General features: G+C 43.2%; 1 protein-coding gene across 1 annotated transcript in view; it reads left to right on the forward strand.

Moving 5' to 3' along the window:
* The window catches only part of Prex2 (phosphatidylinositol-3,4,5-trisphosphate dependent Rac exchange factor 2), a 234,051-nt gene that overhangs the window by 204,079 nt on the left and 8,125 nt on the right, over positions 1-21,847 (forward strand). The window contains exons 38-39 of the mRNA XM_048358365.1: positions 16,585-16,687; positions 21,433-21,500. Coding sequence (XP_048214322.1) covers positions 16,585-16,687; positions 21,433-21,500 — 171 coding nt within the window. The remainder of the gene's footprint in view (positions 1-16,584; positions 16,688-21,432; positions 21,501-21,847) is intronic.

The raw sequence follows: 21,847 nt of genomic DNA on the forward strand, positions 1-21,847 counted from the left end.
TGACTGGAGCGTAAGGGTTTTGCCTCGTGAACGAATGAAATTAATTAAAAGAATGAAGCCGTCAGAGGAGTGCATTTGTCTTCACCAGCGCGGGCTATTTTAATGGCGACCTTGGCATTCCTGTGCTCCTGTCTCTCTGATACCTACCTTTTCCCTTGGAATGACACATCGAGAAGGTGCTCATCGCACTTGACCCCTTGACCTTGGACTTCTCAGTGTCAACTGTAATAACGAACGTTTTCTTCTTTATAAGTTATTCGGTCTTGGGCATTCGGTTATGGCAGCCCAAAGAAAACACGATATATTTTTCTCATTGTCTTTTATTTGCTACATAATATTCCGAGCGGTAGGTAGTGTACCATTTGCTGAGCAATTAATTCAGTGATTTCTCTTCTTCCTCCATTTTTTCTGTAGACTGCTGTCCAGATGTGAGTTTTGTTTGCTTAGCCAAAGCTAAAAATATCCTCCAGTTAGGATTGTTGTGTCACAAAATGTAAAGCCTTTTTTTTGTTTATTATACTGTTGTGCGGGCTTCCAAAAAGGACTTCCTTCAAGTACAATGTAGCCTGTAGGATGAAGAGATGGACATACGTCCACATTCTCTGCCCGGGGTATCAGAATACAAGCGTCTACTGAGCTTCTTTACTAGATACACAATTATACATTTTTGTAGTGAGTTAATTTATGCTTCATCGTTAGCAAGTACAAGCATTTGGTACCTTGAATTCTCTTTCCTACGAGGAACTGCCATTTAGATGATGTACTGCCTACGTTATAGATCGGATTACTTTTTGCCACACGGAGCCTTTGTAAGCTATTGAATCAGCACTGTGGCTTCTCGGGTTCTCGTTTGTGTCTGTGCCAGTTATCTGTTGCAGGTAATCACAAAGCTTGCCACAGGGCTTTCTTTTCTTTCTTCCTGCAGCACCCTTCCTCCCAGTGCAGTATTTTCATTTGTTTTGGGTCTTTCGTTCCCACCCCTGCTTACTGGCCAACTGTGTCTGCTTTAACCAGTATCAACCAGTGTAAGTTGGAAGTTGCAAAGAATTCCTCTTGCTGAGTCCAAACACAGAGGTGCCTCATTCCTCCCACCATATTGATTTTCGCTTGCTTAGTCAGTGAGAAACAAGTCCCTGGGGCCACCTGAAAAGATAAATGCTAAAGAAATCCTAGTGAGGAAAGGAATCCAGATGTGTGCTCTGTGTCCCTTAAGGATTGATACCAGGGAGCTATGGTCCTCACCCTCATCCCACTCTGCAGTGTTTAAGGATGGGTGATCTGTGGTGTCAGAGCTTTGTGGTAAGCAGCTCTAAGGACAGGTGATGGGTGATTTGGGTGCCAGTCTCATGACGGTAACCTGTGATATCTTTTTTTTTTTTTTGGCCAGTCCTGGGCCTTGGACTCAGGGCCTGAGCACTGTCCCTGGCTTCTTCCCGCTCAAGGCTAGCACTCTGCCACTTGAGCCACAGCGCCGCTTCTGGCCATTTTCTGTATATGTGGTGCTGGGGAATCGAACCTAGGGCCTCGTGTATCCGAGGCAGGCACTCTTGCCACTAGGCTATATCCCCAGCCCGACCTGTGATATCTTTGATAATGAACACCAGAGAACTGTCCACATGAATCGACTTTACCTTCATGATTTCCCGTGAAGAGGCCTCATTCTGTGTGTGTGTGTGTGTGTGTTCATGTTCACGTGCGCACACACACTACTCCTGGGGCTAGTACTCAGGATATTCTCTTTTTTTCAATTTTATTTTTATTGTTATTGTAGGGTCGATGTACAGAGAGTTTACAGTTGCCCGAGTCAGGTAATAAGCACAGTTCTTTCTCCCCTTCCCTCCCCCAGTTCTTCCCTCTCGTCCCCACCCACAAGAGGTAGAGTCCATTTTGCTCATGGTGTCTAGCGATCACCACTGTTGTGTTTGTTCACCCTTGTTCCACCTTTTCTGTGCCCCACTTACCTTCCCAAATAGAAACACACGAACAAGACCAAAGGAAAAGAAAACAACAGCGGCAACTAAACATATCTCCTAGTTCCTTTTTATGGAGTGCCTTCCATAAGCTATTATTTTATATGATCATCTGCGCATAGCTATTGAGCTTTAGTCAACGAGTCCTATGTGTGTCCTCCTTTGGCCTCAGTGTGGGAATGTCTAGCGTCTGTGTCATTCATCATGTGGAGAATTTGCTCTTGACTAGTATTTTCAGCTCAAGGCTGGCCCTCTACCACTGGAGCCACACCTCCGCTTCTGGCTTTTTACTGGCTAATTGAAAATAAGAGTCTCACAGATTTGTTTGCCAAGGCTGCCTTCAAAGTTCTGTCCTCAGATCTCACCCTCCTGCATAGCTAGGATTACAGGCGTGATGCACCCAGTAGACATCTTGAATATTTAACGAATGTGCCTCACCTCTTGTCATCTAGAAAGGGGATGTTTAAAACATGACCTTCAGATGGGTCTGTGAGCACCAGGGACTCAGGGACACCCACCTCAGGTTGTAGCACAACTGCACTGGGAGAAAGAATATCTATAGCAATTTCAGCCTGTTACTGATGTTGAAAGATGTACTGGCAAAAAGGAAAGATGAACATCAAGCTGGTCTGTGTAATGCAGCACTAGGTTGTCATAGAAATCCACTTTAACACATACACAGTTTTAGGAATCAAATTTAAAGGGTCCTGTTTCCAAAATGAACTTATTCATAGGCTATTTCCTATTGAGATTTCTTTTTACATTGAACACTACAAGTGGTGTTTGAATTCCCAAGCGTCCTCCCTGCCTGCACTGAACAACAGAAACTCGGGCGTGCACACAAGCAATTACCAATGAAATAAAATCCAGAACTAAAATCTTTTAAAAGTGAAGAAAATGAAATTTCTATTTTCAGTGATTTTTACCAATTTATTACAGTGGAACGGCAGTTGTTTCACATGAAGACCCACAGTAGGGTGACTCTTGGTTCACGTGAGCAATTACAAAAAATCTTCTTTAGGTAATATCCATTAGTATTTAAAAAACAACGCTTGAACATGTAAAAGACTCTTTCTTAGTCATTTGTTTCCTGTCATTCCTGTGACAGAAAAGGACATATTGACAAATAGGCCCAGATTTGGTAATGCAGAATCTTGTCAAAGTAGAGCATTCAAGGTAGCCTGCCTTAGGTAATCAGTCCCCACAGGACACCGGGAAAAGCTTCACCCTCTCCACTCTGCAAGGGCACTCAAAGACGAGAAGGCTTACTCTGGAGATTTCCACATGTAGGTTACAGTCTATCTACGGGATAGAAAATCACAAACTACTTCCATAAGCAAGGGAAAGTTTCTAAATATATCCAGGTAGTGTGTGTGTGTGTGTGTGTGTGTCCAGAAAAAGTTTTTAAAAGGTCCAATAACAAGATTAGAGGCGACACTTGAATTTTAAATCACTAGAAAGAAGGACAAATGGAACCGAAGAAACAATTTTGCTAGCTCATAATACAGGGTTATTGTATAGTCACAGTAAGAAATGGCTTTACAATTAAGCCCTGATCTTTGGAAGGAAGAAAATAGAACAATGAAGTAGTAGGTGTATGAAGGACAGAGTACATGATAGTAGAAGGACAAAGCACTCATGATAGATTGGTTGCACTTTTTAAAGTAAGTTCAGGTAATATCCTTGTAAGTTCTTTTCATCACAGATATGCCTAGAATGTAAACTTTACTGGTTTTTAAAATGAACTTTAAGACGCATGCAAATGTGGAAGCGCAGGTAAATAATACAGATATATCTCGATAACGTGTTACGGATGAATCAAATATTTCATGCATTATAGCACTTCCTTCCCCTCTCCCCATTATCCTCTGTAAAAAGTTATTGGCCCTTGTAGGATGATCTCATTTGCAAGGATATGAATATTGATAAATTAGTATAAAATTAGCGCAGTAGATTATTTGATGTTAAGATGTCCATTGTTTTCTTAGAATGAAGTGTGTTTGGAACAGAATCTGGCCACGGTCGTAGCACTGACACTCCCGCACTGGTGTGCACAGCCCCGCCCTGTGTACCTGGAGAGGAGCGTCTCAGAGTAAAAGCCAAACACACGAGGACCATAGACACAAGTTCAGTGTGGTGTGTAAGAGATCACAAGTGTGGTGCTGTGTCAAGGGCAAGGAGGGTTGGAAGATGTCGTGGGAAAACAAGTGAGCAGTGGCGAGGGAATGCCGTGGTAAATTGGAGAACACAGCTGTCGGGGCCAGAGGTTTCCCCCCATTTTCATTGGTGTATCATTGTGATGTTTTCAGGGTGCTTCGGTCAAACCCGTCCCCTGAGGAACTGGCAGGTGAGCGGGATTTCACTCGGCCTTTTCAGCTTAATCCCCCAGAGCAAAATATAATTGAAATCATACACTGTCAAAGGGCCTCAAATACAGAGAAGCAAATGTAAATGGCGGCTCCTCCTTGTTTTGTAAAGGCCGACCCTCTACCCAGCGACTTCGCATTCCTCCATACTCCTCCTCCGCTAGCAGGTGCTCCCTCCATTCTCTAGGAGCTCAGTTACCCAGCCCTGAATGTCAGTGATCACCTCTCCACTGACCTCTAATCCAGAATGAAGCAAGTTCAGAGAAAAATGCCTCCTCACTGTGCTAGACTAGAGAGGAACGAGGGCTGAATGGGTGGCCCTGAAGTTGATTTCCAAGCCTGGGTTTAAAGAGCTAGGCCAAGAACTTTCAGAGAATGTACTGAAAGTTGTCATAGAAAGTCCCATTATCTTTAATGAGAATTTCATGGCTAATTCCCTGTGCGGTGCTGAAAATGTGCCCCTTAAACTCGATTGCTTTTTTGCCTGAAGATAGATGGAGAGGAGTATTCAATTTAGCTCTGCTTCTGCCCCCAGCACGACACTCCAGCTGCTGCCCATCACCGCTACATTCTGCTCTTTCCACAGGGCTCCTCTCTGCTTTCCTTCCAGCTACCTGTTAACCCTCCACTTGCACGCAGCTCTCCTATTATAAACAGGGGAGCCATGGGACCGTTGCACCACCGCTATCTACCTGACAAGTGTCTAATCATTAACAACAGATAGTCAAGAGTCACTCCTCTGAACTGTAATGAAAGATTTCCTCAGTGACCACTGGCATTTGGATTGCAACTAAGGGTTGCTTATGGTTCAGTGGGGGGGTTTTGTTTGCTTGTTTTTGTGACAGTACAGAGGCTTAAATTCAGAACCTCCCACCCTTGCTTAGCATTTTCACTTAATGCTGATGCTCTACCACCTGGACCACACTTGATTTTATGCTGGCTAATTGGAGATCAGAGTGTCACAGACTTTTCTGCCTGGGCTGACTTGGAGCCGTGATCCTCAGGTCTCAGCCTCCTGAGTTCCTAGGTTTACAGTGGGGTTACCTATGCCTGCTTTACAAATAGGGTCATCCTATCATTTGAATTTTCTTAGCGTAAGGGTGTAAATATAGACTATTGCGTGGAGAAGGGATACAGTAATTCATTGTGGAAAGGAATACTTGGCCCCTTTTCACACACATACACCGCGTATCTGTGTGTTACATGAAGGAAAGGGCTCTCTGTTCCCTCAAGTGTCGCATTTTTGAAATCTTGATTGACTTACAGTAATTCTCAAGCTTCACATTTGTTACCAGGGCATTGCTCGGGATGAGTAAGGCAGGAGCGATCAATAGGTCAACAGCCGGCCTGCCCCTGGGAATTTTGCAAGGGGAACCTTGCAAAGGAACTGCAGGGAACCGCAAGGCCTGCAAGGAACCGCAGCAGCCACTGGGATTGGTGGGCGGTTAATGTCTTGCAGGAACCCTAGGTGTTCAAGTCACTTCAGTGGAAGGTCATAAGAAAGAACAAGGCAACATGGAAGGATTGGTTTCTTCAGTCGGGTTTTCTGATTTTCACAGTGGTGCTCTGGGCTTCACAGTTAAAGGTACTGTAATTAGGAGCAGGATAAATGTGATCGTCACGGGAGAGAACATGCGTTGCACGGAAGAGTGCACTTTATGTAGAGAAATGCAGATCTGTAGTGAGAACGCAATGCCTTCTCCCTTCAGTTTTCTTTTACTCCTTGGTTGCTTTGCAATTGAAATGCTTGCTTGGTGTGCTCTAAAGCTAGGTCCTTTTGAGTCACAATCACATGTTAGTACGAGGCCTACCTCAGTGGAACAGGAAATTGGGCTGGCAGAATTAATCTCTACCAAAACAATGCATTTAAAATACAAATGCTCAGCCTAAGATTGTGGTTGTTGAATTATGGATGTAGGGAGCTGGATTTCTCTGTGTCTTAGCGTACGTGATGGGAATTTGGTGTAGTGTCAAGATCCTTGGGTTTTGAATGAGAAAATAGGTTTCAGATTCTGTCACTCGCTATTTAAGGAAATGATTACATGACCTGTTCTCTTAAATTTCTGTGTCACGGAGTCGATGTGTGCATTACACGAATGATACATATGAACAAGTTTAGTACGGTTGGAACATTAGTGAGCATGCTCACTCCAAGTCTGTTTTTAATGGTGAATCCAACTTCTCATTGCAGAGTTAGAAATAGGAGGCAACCCGGTGTTTTAGTGCTGTACTTTTTGCAGCGCTAAGGACAGAATATTTTGCCTTGTGCATGCCAAGCAAGCATTGACCTGCTGAACTATGATCACCCAGCCCACAGACACATCTAGTTAAAGTGACTTCATCACGCCTTCAGAAGTAGAGAAAGCGCTAAGAACTACCGCAAACCAAAGTAAAGGACCCCATAGGATGAATAGGAGGAGAATGAAAAACATTAGCGCTAACTGATGTGGAAGGACTAGAATTTGCAGAACACCTCGTATAACTTATTTTTAAAATCTTCTTTGGATACGTACTATGGAAAGTCATTCAAGAGCCCCCGAGTGACTTCCCTTGCATTCAAGGACAGGATACTATCTTTACTGGAGAAAAACAAAAAACATAAAAATGAAAAAGAAGCAGCAAAAAACAAAAACAAAAACAAAAAACACCCAAGAACCTATGGTAGAAAAGGGACAAATATCTAGGACTCGCAAAGCCAAGTGCTAGCGCAGGCTTATTTATTCTTTCCGGGGGAGCAGAGGCGGGGTCTGTTTTGAAGCATTGCTCCGTGCCAAGCCCTGTGCTGATCCGTTGAGGGAGACACGAGGCTCACAGGCAGCCATACTGGGCAAAACCAGCTTGGTGATGAGAACTGGGGGGAACATGGGCCCCAGATCGGGTTTCTAAATGGGGTGACACAAAGGAGAGACAAGCCACAGAACTTGTTTTGCCAGCATGAAAGGGCTGTTTCGTTGCCGTTTCAAATGCATCCTTTTGGCAGGAGAGTGTGAAGTATCCGGGTTTGAGCTTGCTAGGCAGATGCTCCCCGTTCCTGTTGCTTTCCATTGCTGGTTTTTGAAGATCGATAGTGTCTTACGTGTCTTGCTCAGGTCCAGCCTTGGATCCTGACGGCCGTCCTTAGGCCTCCTTATAGTTGGAATCACAGATGACTGCAACAGAATGTCACCAAGTTTTAGCCTGCTCTGGTCTTAAACCATAGTCCCCAGGAGGATAACTTAACTCTCAGGAACTTAAAATGTTTTCAGGAGTTACCTACGATGCTTGGTAGGCTTTTGGCCCAAGGAAATATTAGTAAATAGTAAGTGGATACTTTTGATAACTGCGTTAACTAATCAATAGACTCTAATCTATGAGTTCCGAGTATCATCGAAGATCCTGCAGAGTTGTTAACCAACAAATCTGGTAGGCAAACTCTAGAGAATGGAAAACACAAACATTGATTATAAAAGTTGCTAGTTGCTGAACTTTCAGTGCATGTTCCACTTCACTGAGTAATCTAATAAATGAAATCTTCCTGAGAAAAATAGATGGCAAATGTAGTTTATACAGAAATTAACCTTCTCTGAGTACCAGGTGCTCACACTTGTATCTTGGATACTATCAAGGAGAGCAGTTTGAAGCCAGCCCAGGAAGAAATGAGATTTTGTAGCTCTTAATTAACCAGCAAAAAGCAGGGTTGGTGGTGTAGATCAAGTGGTAGAATACTATCTTTGCAAGTATGAGGTCATCAATTCAAACCCTAAAAGCAGACAATGCAGTAAATCTAGTCTTTAAGGAGTACACATACGCCATTGATACATATTAGGAATTTTGATTGTTTCCAATATTGGTACTGAATATTTACTATGTCCAGAAACTATGATACACTATAATCAATACAGATACCAATCTGTCCTTTGAGTGGTGAGGGTGCTTGTAATCTTAATGAGAGTGGCTAGTATTTGCCAATGTACTCTTCGCTATATACCTTGTTGTGACTCCTAAACGTAAGTGAATTCATGAAATCACGAAAATGCTTTGAGTCATGAACAAGTTACAGAAGAAAAAAAAAACCCACAGAATTTAAAGAGGTTAACTAATGTGCTTAAGATTGTATACTTTCTAGCAAAGCTAAGATTTTACTCAGGAAGCTCCTTCCAATATCCGTGTTCTTGGCCCTCCAACTTTTACACCAGTTTGATACTGACATATCATATCAAACCAGTGTGACACTAGCATAACATAGATGTGTTAGATATATCACATATATAACATATTAGGTATGATTAGAGGTATGATCTGAGAGGGATCTGAGATCTTGTAAAGAAGGGAGCAGCAGACATCAGTCGGTCATTGCAGAGAACGATCGTCGTGTTAGTGAAGGCATCACGTAGAACGTGGAGAAAACAGAGACCGTCTTGTGAGGATCTGTAGTTCATGGTAAGAAATGGGAAGCCATTCAAAGATGTGAATTTTCACTTGTACTTGGAAAGAAAGGTCACCTTTACAGATGCAGGGCAGTGGAAAGAAGTAGGAAAGAAGGGATGGAGCGAGGTTACACTATTCTAGGCAAGATAAGGTACTGGTGGTACAACTGGAAAGGCGAAGCTTAAGAAAGTAACAAGCCAGCTGCCAGTGGCTCACGCTATTCAGGAGGCTGAGATCTGAGGATCACCATTCAAAGCCAGCCTAGGCAGGAAAGTCCACGAGACTCTTATCTCCAGTTAACTACCAAAAACGCTGGAAGTGGAGCTGTGGCTCAAATGGTAGAGTGCTAGCCTTGAGTTAAAAAGGTCAGGGACAGCACCCAGGCCCTGAGTACAAGCCCCAGGACTGGCACAAAAAGAACAAAAGAAAGAAAAAGAACAAGAAATAGTAAGAAATAGAAATTAGTAAACATGACATGTGTTCCAACAGATACATTAAAACACTGCACACATGCTTGTATCTTTTGTAAAGGATGGAGTCAAATGTGTTAACTCGGGAGTTTATAAAGGTCCTCACACTAAAGACGAAATATAGCTGGTGACCGTAAATCACTAGATTAGGTTTTTGGAAAGCAATAATGTAGTGAAGCAGTAATTTAATCCCGACCATACCCACTCTGGGAAGATTAAAGTCCTTGTTCAATACAACTTGAATAAATAACTTCTGTGTTTTATTTTCATTAACTTCTTCCTCACAAGGCTCAGTGAATCTCTAACATGTCTGTTTCATAAAGATGCTATTATGTATCAAAACATTAGGTCTAAGTAAATAAGTTTATAGTTACCTCTAGCTGAGTAAAATGAAAAGAGCGCAAGAAAAGGTGAGCATAATTGGAAATTGAGCAGACTCGTTGACATTTTTGTATCAGGTTAGAAACACAGCTTTCGTTCAGAGATTGCGGAGATGAGTCTAAAGCAGACTTGGCGGGACAGAAATTGAGACAGTGCTCTGGAGTCAGCTGAACACCGTCTTGTGCATCTGCCCTAACCAGAGGTGATGTGCAAATAGTTTAGTAGGTACTGATAGTTTAGCTTATTGCACCTCCATCATTTCCTTAGGCTGGAGACAGGTGGCGGTGTTATTCTTGTCCAAGGTCTGAATGCTGCCCAGGTAAATTCAGCTTAAGAAAGCATCACAGAGAACCACAGCTGAGTAGACCTCTGAGAACTGTTTCCCATGGTCGCCTTAGCGAAGAAATTGCCCTGGTTTATAATTAAACAAGAAATAAAGAAAGCTCATTCATGGGGGGGGGGAGGGGGATGACTTCAGGTTCTAAGATCTGAATGTGCAAGATTCTAAATATAAATCTATAGCTATATAATAAGGTAGTTGATGGGAAGAATGCTATCAAGGGACAGTTTTGACGGGCTACTCTTCATTGATGACCCTGTGGAATGTGTGTTCCCTAAGAAGCTCCCTCCCTCTCTTTTGCATGAGTTCACCATAGTTCATAGGATGCAGAGAATGACAGCACAGGTGGAAATGCAGAACTGCATAGCACAGTTAGGCTGGGACCCTGGGGGAGAACTCACCAGCCAAAACTCACTGATTTCAAAATTGTGGGCAAATTCTTCTTTCCCTTTGTATTCACCTTGTGCAAATCAAATTTCATAGAAGCGCAGGCAAATACATGTAAGTTTCAATGAGGACCTAGGTTGCATGGGTTGGTAAGGGATCGTGTCTAGTGTAGCCATTTCCACAGTCAGACAATAGTTCTAGGACACTGTCCCTTAAATTGAGAGCAACTTCTGTCTGTGGGAACCTACGGTGTATGTCCGCCAAATACTGTTTTTCTACCAGTAAAGCATTCTGCTAACAATACATAGCACACCAATGAGGTATTTATCTGAATGTTTCAATTATAGTAGTGCTTAAAAATAGTTTAAAATCACTACTCAAGTAAATTTGAATTATCGTTTCCCTAAATTCAAGGATTGAAGGGTTTTGAGTTCACACAGTGTATATAACACTATTGAGTAGAAGAAGAGAATTTGTGTGTATATACGCTGGCACAGGGACTTGAACTCAGAGCCTGGGAATTGTCTTTTCCTTTTTTTCACTCAAGGTTGGCACGCTACCACTTGAGCTACAGCACCACTTTTGGCAGCTAATTGGATATAAGAGTCTCAAGGACTTTCCAAACAGCAGTCCTCCGATGTCAGCCCCCTGAGTAGCTAGGATTACAGGTGTGAGATACTAGCACCCAGCCAAGAATTTTTTTTAATAAGAAATTTTATTCCACCTGGAATTTTTTAATGTGGAGGATGAGAAATAAAAGTATTCCTTACTAGAGATTGCATTTTTAACAATCAGCTTCAAATGGCTGTGTAATGCACTCGTGGAAAGCTGGCTATGCATTCAGACATCCATTTCACTTTGGATTTCCATGTGAGATGGTAACAGAAAGCCTTTGAGATTGTTCCCAAGAGAGAGCCACGTAATGATCCACTAGCGAGCAAAACATCAGAGCCCCAGCAGTGAGTAGACAACGTTGACAAAGAAACGCATTGACGGGACCCAAGGCTTGATGCCCTCCTGTTGTTTCTTGGGTCCTGTGCCCATCTCGTTGGGTGTTTCGCATCATCCCTGTGGCCCAGACGAATTGCTACCCGCCTCCCCCCACCCGCCCACTACGTGTTCAACTTAATAGATTTCAACGCTTGTGAGGCCCGTGCCCTTGTGTTAGTACACTTTGGATCGACATTAAATGAGTCACTAGACCTCTGAAGGCTTGGAATATGTTACTTTCATGATTTGTTTTGGGATCATCCCATAATATAATCACATAATATAACCAAATAATATAAAATTGAGATTCTTTACATGACAACTAAAGAAGTCAATAAGAAACCCACTTACTGTAAGCTCTGACACCAAGGTCTTGCATGTTGGTCCCTGGCTACTTCCCTAAACCTCTGGGCATGAGTATATTGAGTGCACACATTTTTTTGTAATTATATGTAAATTATTTATTTTTTTATTGTCAAGGTAATGTACAGAAGGGTTACAATCATATATGCAAGGCAGTGAGTACATTTCTTATCTAACTTTTTACCTCCTCCTTCATTTTTCTCCCACCTTCCCTTTTTCTTTCTGGATGGCCATGGGGCTTGAACTCAGGGTCTGGGCACTGCCTTTGCTGAGCTCACACATGCTGGCACGCAGTGAACAAGCTCTGACCTCAGAGTCTTTGCACGTGCTCCTCCTGAAGTAACCTTTCCCCACCAGCGCCTCTTGCTGCGGTTTTACCTCCTTTTAATGCCATCCCACTTCGTATTTCCATCTAATTAGATTTCCAGATAACTTAGCCCTACCCAACACTTGATTAGCCCCTCCCTCCCTCCCTCCCTCCCTCCCTCCCTCCCTCCCTCCCTCCCTCCCTCCCTCCTTCCCTCCTTCCCTCCCTCCCTCCCTCCCTCCCTTCCTTCCTTCCTTCCTTCTCTGTCTGTACCCTCATTTCCCTTCCCTCCCTTTTTCTTTCTCTTTCTCTCTTCTCGCCCTCCTATTTCCCTTCTCTTTTCTTTTTCTGTCTCCTTCTTTCCTCTTTCTTTCTTGATATAATTCCACTGACAAGAGGCCTGGCTTTGTTCACTGCTCACCTCTAACATGCTGGAATGGTGGAAATGTCGGTGTCTGAAGCTGTTTTTGTAATTTTTAAGGATAGAAAACATAACAAGAATGAAAGTTAATAGTTGTTCAGAACTCCAAAAATAAACAAGTTGGAAAGTAGATAATGATAATAAATGCAAGCAGTATAGTAATATTGAAAATGATATTTCACTACTTTTTTATCTGACCGACTTCTCTTCTTCTGTTCTCAAAATTTGCAGTAAAATTGTCCTTGATTGGCTCATCAAATTATAACAACCTCCTAATATATAACTTTTTGATAAAGAGAAAAGAAAGATTATTCTCTTTTCTGTAGTATGGCTGATCAAATTTGAGTTACTGTGAGTTTAGGAAAGGCTTTCAACAGCACAGTTTTTATTGCTCATATTTTGTAAATTTATAAATTATCAAATGAACAACAACAACAACAAAAACCTTCTTTGAAATTCTATAGCATATGAGCTATAATGTTTGTTACATGGAATTGCTTTTAGCTTTAACTTTCCAACCCACACTCTTCTCTGCTACCTCCATTCTTCCAGTTGGGAGTCTTAGGAAAGTGTAGTATCATATGAGAACCTCACCCCCAAACCTGCTTTTCAATAAATAGGAGATGACTGTGTACAGTGAGCAGTGGAAATAGTCTAGAAACGATTTCTTCATGGGATAGTGCCATAGCCTAACCCAAGTGGAAGCAACCATCCATCAAATAGGGCCCTTGAAGCTTATCCCAAATATATCCCATGACAGCTTCCTTTAGCTTACTTCCAGAGATAACCAGCAGCCATTGGAACACTACCCATCGCTACCACTGTCCCTCAGGAAGGTCCCTGTGAAGAAAGCAGCAGCTGGAAAATTTGCAACTAAAACGTTTCTGTGAAGTAGATTAGTACAGGGATGCATGTGACTGTGCTACCAGGGCCCTTCCAGAAACTTAAAAAAAAAAAAAATGATTCGTGTGAATAAGAGACCCGGAAACTCAAGTTTTTCAACTTTCCAATACATCCAGTTTGGCCCGCATCTAATAATATTTGTAGGCCCACCCAGACAATATCTGTCAACAGAAGGAAGGAAGGGAGGAAGGGGGAGGGATGGGGGAGGGAAGGTGGAAGGGAGAGAGGGAGGAAAGCAAGCAAAAGGGAAGAAGAGAGAGAGGGGGAAGGGAGGGAGGGAGGGAGGGAGGGGAAAAATCGAAAATCGTGGTCTAGCGGTTCTTTGGGTATTTTCCCGCAGAGGATTACTAAATCAAAGTCTATCTGCCAGGCACTGGTGGCTCGCCCTGTTACCCTAGACACTCAGATGGTTGAAATGTGAGCATTGTGGTTCAGAGCTAGCCCGGGGGAAAATCCATGAGACTCTCACCTCCAATTAACCATCAAGAAGCCAGAAGTAGAACTGTGGCTCAAGTGGTAGAGACCAAGACTTGAATGAAAAAGCTAGGAGAACAACACCCAGTCCCTGACATGCAATTCCTGGTACCAGTGCGCGCACGCACGCACACGCACACACGCGCACACGCGCGCACACGCACACACACACACACTGTTCTAGTTAAAATCATACCCCTTAGTTACAAACTACATTTATCATACTAAATCTATACTAAATGCCTGGGTGTTTTGGGATCTGTTCTCAATGTGAAATATGTCAACAAGATGTATGGATCCTATGCACAGACTCTTGCCCTTTACTTTGGATGGAATATTAACAATTTTTGTACAGTTTTCCCACCTAATCAAGGGCACATCTTAGAAAGTATGAGTAGAATCCATATTTGGAATGTCTTATTACTGAAATTATGGGATAACTTTCACCCCTCTGTGTGTTTGTATTTTGGTGAAGGACAAATACTACACAGTGACGTTCATTTCATTATTTTGTGTCTCCTAGGGAAAGAGTTGCCTGCGTTTTTTTAATCATGATGTAGCAGCTAGAAGCAGCTAAAAATACCAAGTTCTACACTTTTTCCTGATAGGATATATTGAATTCGAATATAACTGTCCAGTGTGAAACAGAGAACATTCTAGAAGGGAGGATAGGTGGCCAGCTATGTACCCACACAGATCGGTATCTCTGGTAAGCAGAATGCCTGTGAAATCAGACGGCCTCTTTCAAAATCAAACTCAGAGTATTCATGCATGGACCATTGATAAACCAGTCTTGGGATTCTATTAGAAAATGCCAGAATCAAATGCTTCTTGCCAGTACTAAATTTTCCATTCAGATGAGGATGGTGGAGGGAAGATTAGGAGCGATGAGGCCCCTAACGGCATGGACAGCCGAGTTCTGAACTTACTGCTGAGCTCTTTGCCATGCTTGTGTTAAGACCACGCGACTCTGTGTGCTGCTCTGGAAAACCAGCAGCCTGAATGGCACACAGTATTTCCAGCATGTCATTACCCCTTTCGAAATAGGTGCTTCTGAAAGCTTCCCGATCAATTGTCTCTTGTTGACACATTGGTTAGCACGAGAAGACATCCTCTTTTAATGGGATATGCTGGAGAAAGGAAATAGCCACTCCTTTTTGAAAGTAGATTTGTCTACGATTGGTGCTCACAACGTGACACTTGGGAGTTCCCGGTTGCTGGCTGTATTGATTTCCGTATGGCAGTAAAATCTTTTAAACTCTGGCAGATTATTTGCTGCCATACCGCGATTTACTACGTTTACTGCAACTTGAAGATCGGGAGGATAAATCAATTTAAGATGATTAAGAACATGGATGAAAATTATAGCCTGCCTGTTCAAAACCCCGCATAGAGTAGTCATCGATGCGATCAGAGCCAGGCCTGACTTATCAGGAGATCAGGCCTATTTCAGCGTGATTAGAAAGAATAAGGATAAAACTCGTCGACTTCGTTCAGCTGGCATAATGAGCATTATTGATTAAAATGTTAGGTTCAATGAAGATCTCCATTTGGAGCAAAGGAGACCTTGCGGAGGAGAAGAAGGTTATGGTGTGTTGAGTAGGCAGGCAATTAAGTGCTTTCTGGAAGATCAGGGTTTTGCAAACGTGAACTGTGTGTTGTGCTGCTTGACCGTCATTGGCGTAGATTGTTCTCACATGAGTACACAGGTGAAGTAATGAGCATTGCTATTCGAGTTGTACTAGGAATATTTGTGGACATTGTGTATTACTAGAAACGTATCAAAGAATTTGTTATGGTAATGGACAAGCTGTTCCTCAAGTCATTTAACAGCCAATGGAATTGAATATGCTTTTCTTTAGAATACTGTGTTGTGCAATAATATTGTTACACGTTACTGTCCAGTTCTTTCTAGTATTCCGTCAGTGATATTTGAAATCCCTTTCTCATGATTTTCTTAGTTCTTCAGTATCAGAATCTGCCATATATATATCGGACTTGTTTGTCACTGTGAAAAGAGTGAGTTCGCTTTTCTTTGACGTAGTAGCAGCTGTGCTGTAATTTGTTGTTTATTACAGTTGATGGGCAAAAACACTTGAAAATTACACCGAACCTGAAAATAGCTAAGTAGGCCAGGCACTGGGGGACTCAACGCCTGGAATCCTAGCTACTCAAGAGGTGCTAAGATCTGAGGATCATGGTTCAAAGACAGCCTGGGTAGGAAAGTCCATGAGACTCTTAGTTCCAATTAACCACCAGAAAACCAAAAGTGTAGCTATGGCTCAAAGTGAGGGTGCTAGCCTTCAGCAGAGAAGCTCATGGACAGGACCTAGGCCTGAGTTCAAGCCTCAGGACCAACATAAATGCATTAATTAAATAAATGAATAAATAGATAGAAAATACTTGGATAGAATAATATTCTAGTACCCTAGCATATTTGTTACCCAAGTATTCTGGGTAGAAACCTCATTGTCTCATGGTCTAGACAACTGTATTTTCTTTTTTCCAGTCCTGGGGCTTGAACTCAGGGCCTGAGCACTGTCCCTGAGCTTCTTTTTGCTCAGGGCTAGCACGCTACGAGCTGTGTCACAGCGCCACGGCTGGCATTTTCCACGTATGTGGTGCTGAGGAATCGGACCCAGGGCTTTGTGCGTGCGAGGCGAGCGCTCTACCACGGAGCCCCGTTGCCAGCGGACACCCGTGCCGTCCTTGGGACTGGGTTTCCGTGTTGGGGTGAGTGGTCCGTGTCGTGTCGTCCTGACTGTGTGTGGGACCGGGTCTTCTCACGCGCCCTTCCCTTGGCAGGTGCACCCTGAGCGTGACCCTGGAGCAAGCCATCATCCTCGCCAGAAGCCACGGGCTGCCACCTCGCTACATCATGCAGGCCACGGATGTGATGCGCAAGCAGGTGAGCCTCGCGGGGAGGGGGTGGCGCTGCCCCGCGGGGCGCGGATATGCCACGGGCACCTGGCGAGGCGCGTGACCTCCGGGTACAGCGGGAATGAGAAACTCGGAGCACACAGTGCCCACACGGGGAGGGCCCGAGGACCTTGGAGAACTCCAGAAAAGGAGGGACCGGAACAGGAGCTTACGTAAAGGGCGAGAGAAAGGAAAGATGGATGTCTGATTCGGTGAGTCTGCAGGAATCGATGGGGGTGTAGCAAAGACGAGCAGATCCAGGGCTCTGCTGGCCCCCGGTCACCTCCAAGGGCCTGCGCCTGCTTTCCGGGATGGAGCTCTGAGCGTAGGTTTTCTTCTTGAGGATGAATAACAGCTTGTGGACTCCACGAGGGTCCCGGAGTCGTGGTAGGCAGGAATCTAATTTCTTGTAAGTAGGATGAACTTTCTATAGGCTAACCCAGAAGCAATTTAAGAGAGGGGTGCTTTAAAATTCTTTCTAAAATACAAAACTGTACTAATTGCCAACAGCTAATTAGAAAATGGGACACCTCTCTCTCTCTCTCTCTCTCTCTCTCTCTCTCTCTCTCTCTCTCTGTGCCAGTCCTGAGCACTGTCCCTGGCTTCTTTTGTTTGTTTGTTTTTGCTCAAGGCCAGCCCTCTACCACTTGCACATATTCTGAGCCGAAAAAATGGAACTACTCTAGTAGAAAAGATGCCTAACCCAAGGAATGACAGGAAAAAGGAAACAACGATTTTATGTTTTATTCTATACATTTTCTTGAAGCCATTGCAGCAGGACTGCGTACTGACTGGATTTAAGTTGTCTTCGTGACAGAGAGGGATTTCATTTTTTTTTTTAAGATCCGCTTTTGTAATTAGGGTTGCTTTATTGATGACTTAGTCTGAAACTCTCAGGCAAACTTACGAATCCCTTTGAGTTTGCTCCTATGATTACACTCGAGTGTCAAGGAAACCAATGAAAACATTGACTGGAGAGTCCCGCAAACACCAAGCCTGCATCTTCAGTGAACAGACCGGGACCCGGGAGGCATCCTGTTAGGATCCAGGAGCTGAAGACCCACAGTCAGGACCTTAGAAGGTCAAAGGAGGATTTGCTAGGTAAAGGTCAGACCCGTCAGAGTCTTGGGACGTGCCGCCCCCCAAATGGCAAAGGGCAAACACAGATGCGAACTGCCCGAGGGCTTGGGGAACTAGAATACACATTCTGCCTTAAAAATGAATCAAAGTGAAGTCATGATTATTCATAGTAGAGTTGGAACTTGGCTTGCAGGGAAAAAAAAATCACCATCTTGTTTTACTCTGTGGCTCTGAGAGTGAGAATTCAGGGAGATGTGGAGGACACAGATCAACATTACGGCTGATGGCACAGAAAAGAGACTGCAGTTCGGCCTTCTGTTAGGATAGTCTAGTCAGGAGATTAGAAGTTGGCTCCATTTCTACTCTGTGGTCCTGAATACTCATAATCCTCTTTATTGTCTCCGTGTGTGTGCGTGTGCGCACTTGCGTCTGCATGCTAGTACTGAGGCCTGAACCTAGGTCCTCGTGCTCTTGCTTAGCTTCTTTGGTTCAAGGCTGGTGCTCTACCAGTTGCATCACATCTCGGCTTCTGGCTTTTTGATGGCTAACTGGAGATAGATACGTTCTCGTGGACTTTCCTGCCCAGGCTTGTCTTCAAAGTGTGATCCTGGGCTCTCAGTCTCCTGAGGAGCTCGGATTATGAGTGTAAGCCCCCAGCATCGGCCTCCTTTAACTTCTTAAAACCAAGCATGGAAATGAACTAAAATTGATAGTACTGATTGAATTATTACTCGTGTAACTGCTGAAATGCTACAAAATATATATCAGTACATGATATAGTGTGTCGTTTAAAAGATTGAAAAGTCGGGCAATTCCTTTTAAAAAATGCTCATTGATTTCTAAACTGCGTTTTTCTTAGTATTTATTTTCCTCTGTTTTAAAAAAAAAAAACAAAGAATGCATTTCAAATAGATTGCTTTCTAGCCTCATGCCTACCAGTTTCGCATCCCAAATGGCTCTGAGGGGCAGATCGCTGACTGACGGCTCGTGTGTGTAGGATCTCAGCGCCCCGGGCTCTCCGGTGGGAAGGGGGCAGAGGGGCGCATGGCAGACGGGCCCTGCACGGTGCCCGCGGCCGCCCCCTTCTCCCCGCTGTGTCGTCCACAAGCCGGCTCCCGCCTGCTCCCCACCGGAGCCTCTCCATGCACGACCGAAGCACGGAGCTCCCTTGCACTTTCTCTCCTTGCGCCTCTCAGTCTCTGGCAAAATCATTCAACCACTTAGATCCAGCTTCTCAGACACTGAATGCTGACGGTATCTGCCATCTTTTCTGTGTACTGACGTATTTGAATTCTTTCATTATTCAACTTTAATTATTATGTGTTAAGGTGTAATAATTGACTGCACACGGGTATATAAACATATATGTATATATATATATGTAAACACATGTATATAATTTGTGATGTATAATGAACAAAATAAGATTCTCAGTTTTGTTTTTAAAATAAGGAGCTTTTAACATGATTCACTGCTCTTAGTACAACCTCAGTCCTGTTTCCATATACACCTTTAACTAAGGTGTTGTTTTAGAATTCCCCTTTTGAGTTTGGAGAAAAGATAGAAGAGAAGGCTAATATGCCTTATGAAAACCAAAAATAGGACTTTGACATACTCACAGAACTGTTTAATGATTATTTGCATGGTGAACTTAAAAGTTTTCCATGGAAAGCAACATATTAAGAGAGCAGCCAGGTTCCAGTAGCTCACGCTTGATATCTCCAGATACTCGGGAGACTGAGATCTGAGGATCATGGTTGGGAAAAAGCCCAGGCAGGAAAGACTGTGAGACTTTTATCTTTAAAAACTACCTCCCCCACCCACCCAAATAAAAGCCAGAAATGGAGCTGTGTTTCAAGTGATAGCTTGAGGCTATCACTCAAATGCTAGCACTCAAAAAAAAAAGAAAGGAAAAGAAAAAATAAGCTCAGCTCAGAGACAGTGCCCAGGCCAAACCATGGGACTGTCACAAGAAAAAAATAAAAGGAAGAAAACGAAAACGTCTTATTAAATACTTAATGTAATATTATGAAAGTATAGAAATATTATAGATGAGTATTGTACTCTAGTGTCTCTATTTTTCTCACAGGTGTAATTAAGAAATTCTAAAATCAATTTGTTTTGAACCAATAAGTAAACATAGGACAAATATGAGAATCTGCATTGTCACTGACTGAAAAAGAAATTACAAATAAGAAAAAGGACAGACTGGACTCTCTGATGACCCCTGTGTCACCTTAGCAATAGCACACACACACACACACACACAGAGGGAGGGAGAGAGAGAGAGGGAGAGGTGGGTAGATGTAGAAATATCTACTATGCATAGCCCAGTTCCTTGACAGTAGTAATAAGCATGTCTAGGATACAAATTCTGGCTCCTCTCAAACAACAAAACTAGACCTTTAGAGATGTGGCGAATTGTCAGCCAAAACAAGAATGATAAGCCTGGGAATTCTTGAGATGCCAGAAAACAAGCAGTAAAACATAATGAGGACATGGCATAAAGGATACACAAAACCAATCATGATCACATATTAAAGAAATCTGTGTACATTGTTAGCCAGAGCAATAAGGCAAGGGGAAAAAAAAGAGAGAAAGGAAGAGATCAAATGATTCAAATGATTGCTATGAGTAAAGGATACTCTGTCACACTTGGAAGACTGAATATTGCATCAGGGGGTTCTCCATCTGTCAAGAACAAGCACGATGAGAGAGACAACGGAAAACAGTCCCTTTCGCAATAGCTTCACAACATTCACGTGCCTAGCAATGTGTCTAACAAGGAGAATCAAAGCCTCTATACTGAGAAGTATACACATCTACGTGGAAAAATGAAGATACACGACTAGGCTGAGGACTATTTGGGAAGGGGCGCGGGGCCTGGGTGAGGGAGAGGAGTAGTAAGAGGTAGAAAATGTGATCAAAGCAATCGATATGTGCCGATGAAATGGTCTCAATGAAGGCCGGTAGATCTTTTAAGTTAATACTAATAAGAACTACTTTCTTTATGCAATAAAATTTGAGACTTAAATCTTCAGAGGTCCATGTGGACATGATTATTCAGAAAGTTTTATTAAATAATGCTCATTCCAAAGTAGTTAATGATTCATGTCAGGGGAAGCAGGTGGAAGAATTACGGACTTGTAAGTTCTGTTCCACGAGAGTAGCCGTGCAAAGCAGATGCTGACAGATTCCGGGTCTCCTGGCCTCAACACCTTGAGTAAATGTTTCCAGGAATTCGAATATGGAGGAGAGAGGGTAGAGCAAGGTGTTCAACTCTGGATTATGTAGATGGCTGTGAAAACACAGTACTCATCTGACACAGAAGAGCCTATCTTGATTCTTAAGTGTTTATTGGAGACATCTCAGCTGGTTTCTCTTCCTCCTCCTCCTCCTCCTCCTCCTCCTCCTCCTCCTCCTCCTCCTCCTCCTCCTCCTCCTCCTTCCTCTCTCTCTCTCTCTCTCTCTCTCTCTCTCTCTCTCTCTGTATGTGGTGTGTGTGTGTGTGTGTCTTTCTCTCTTCATCTATCTGTCTCTTACTCAATGTTAAATATTTAAATACGGAATAGCTGGGCGACACTCAGAATATAATGGTATGTTACATAACTACTAATCCAATGAAAGGTTAAAAGTGATTTTCCTGACTTTCAGGGAGCAAGAGTTCAGAACACAGCGAAGAATTTGGGAGTCAGAGACCGGACCCCTCAGTCGGCGCCCAGGTAAGTGTACCCCGTAGCAACACTGATGACAAAGGCTCCTGGCCCATTGATTGTGGGGATCGCCCTAGGAACCGCCCAGCGGCTAATGAAATGAAGTGTAAATGCCTCAGAACTAAATGGACATTATTCCATATTGAGAGTTACACTGTGCACTCAAAAACAGAAGTCTAAGCAAATAGAACTAAAACTTGAAATCTACTGGTGCCACACGTGGTGTGCCAGGTTTCCTTTTCCTCCTGAGACTGCACACACCCCTCTCTTTTCCATCATTGCCTGTCTCATCTGCATCTCTATGGAAAACTCCTACTCGTCCCACAAAACCCAGCTCAGATGTCATTTTCTACGTG

The sequence above is a fragment of the Perognathus longimembris genome, chromosome 12 (assembly GCF_023159225.1).
Source record: "Perognathus longimembris pacificus isolate PPM17 chromosome 12, ASM2315922v1, whole genome shotgun sequence".
Lineage (NCBI taxonomy): Eukaryota > Metazoa > Chordata > Mammalia > Rodentia > Heteromyidae > Perognathus > Perognathus longimembris.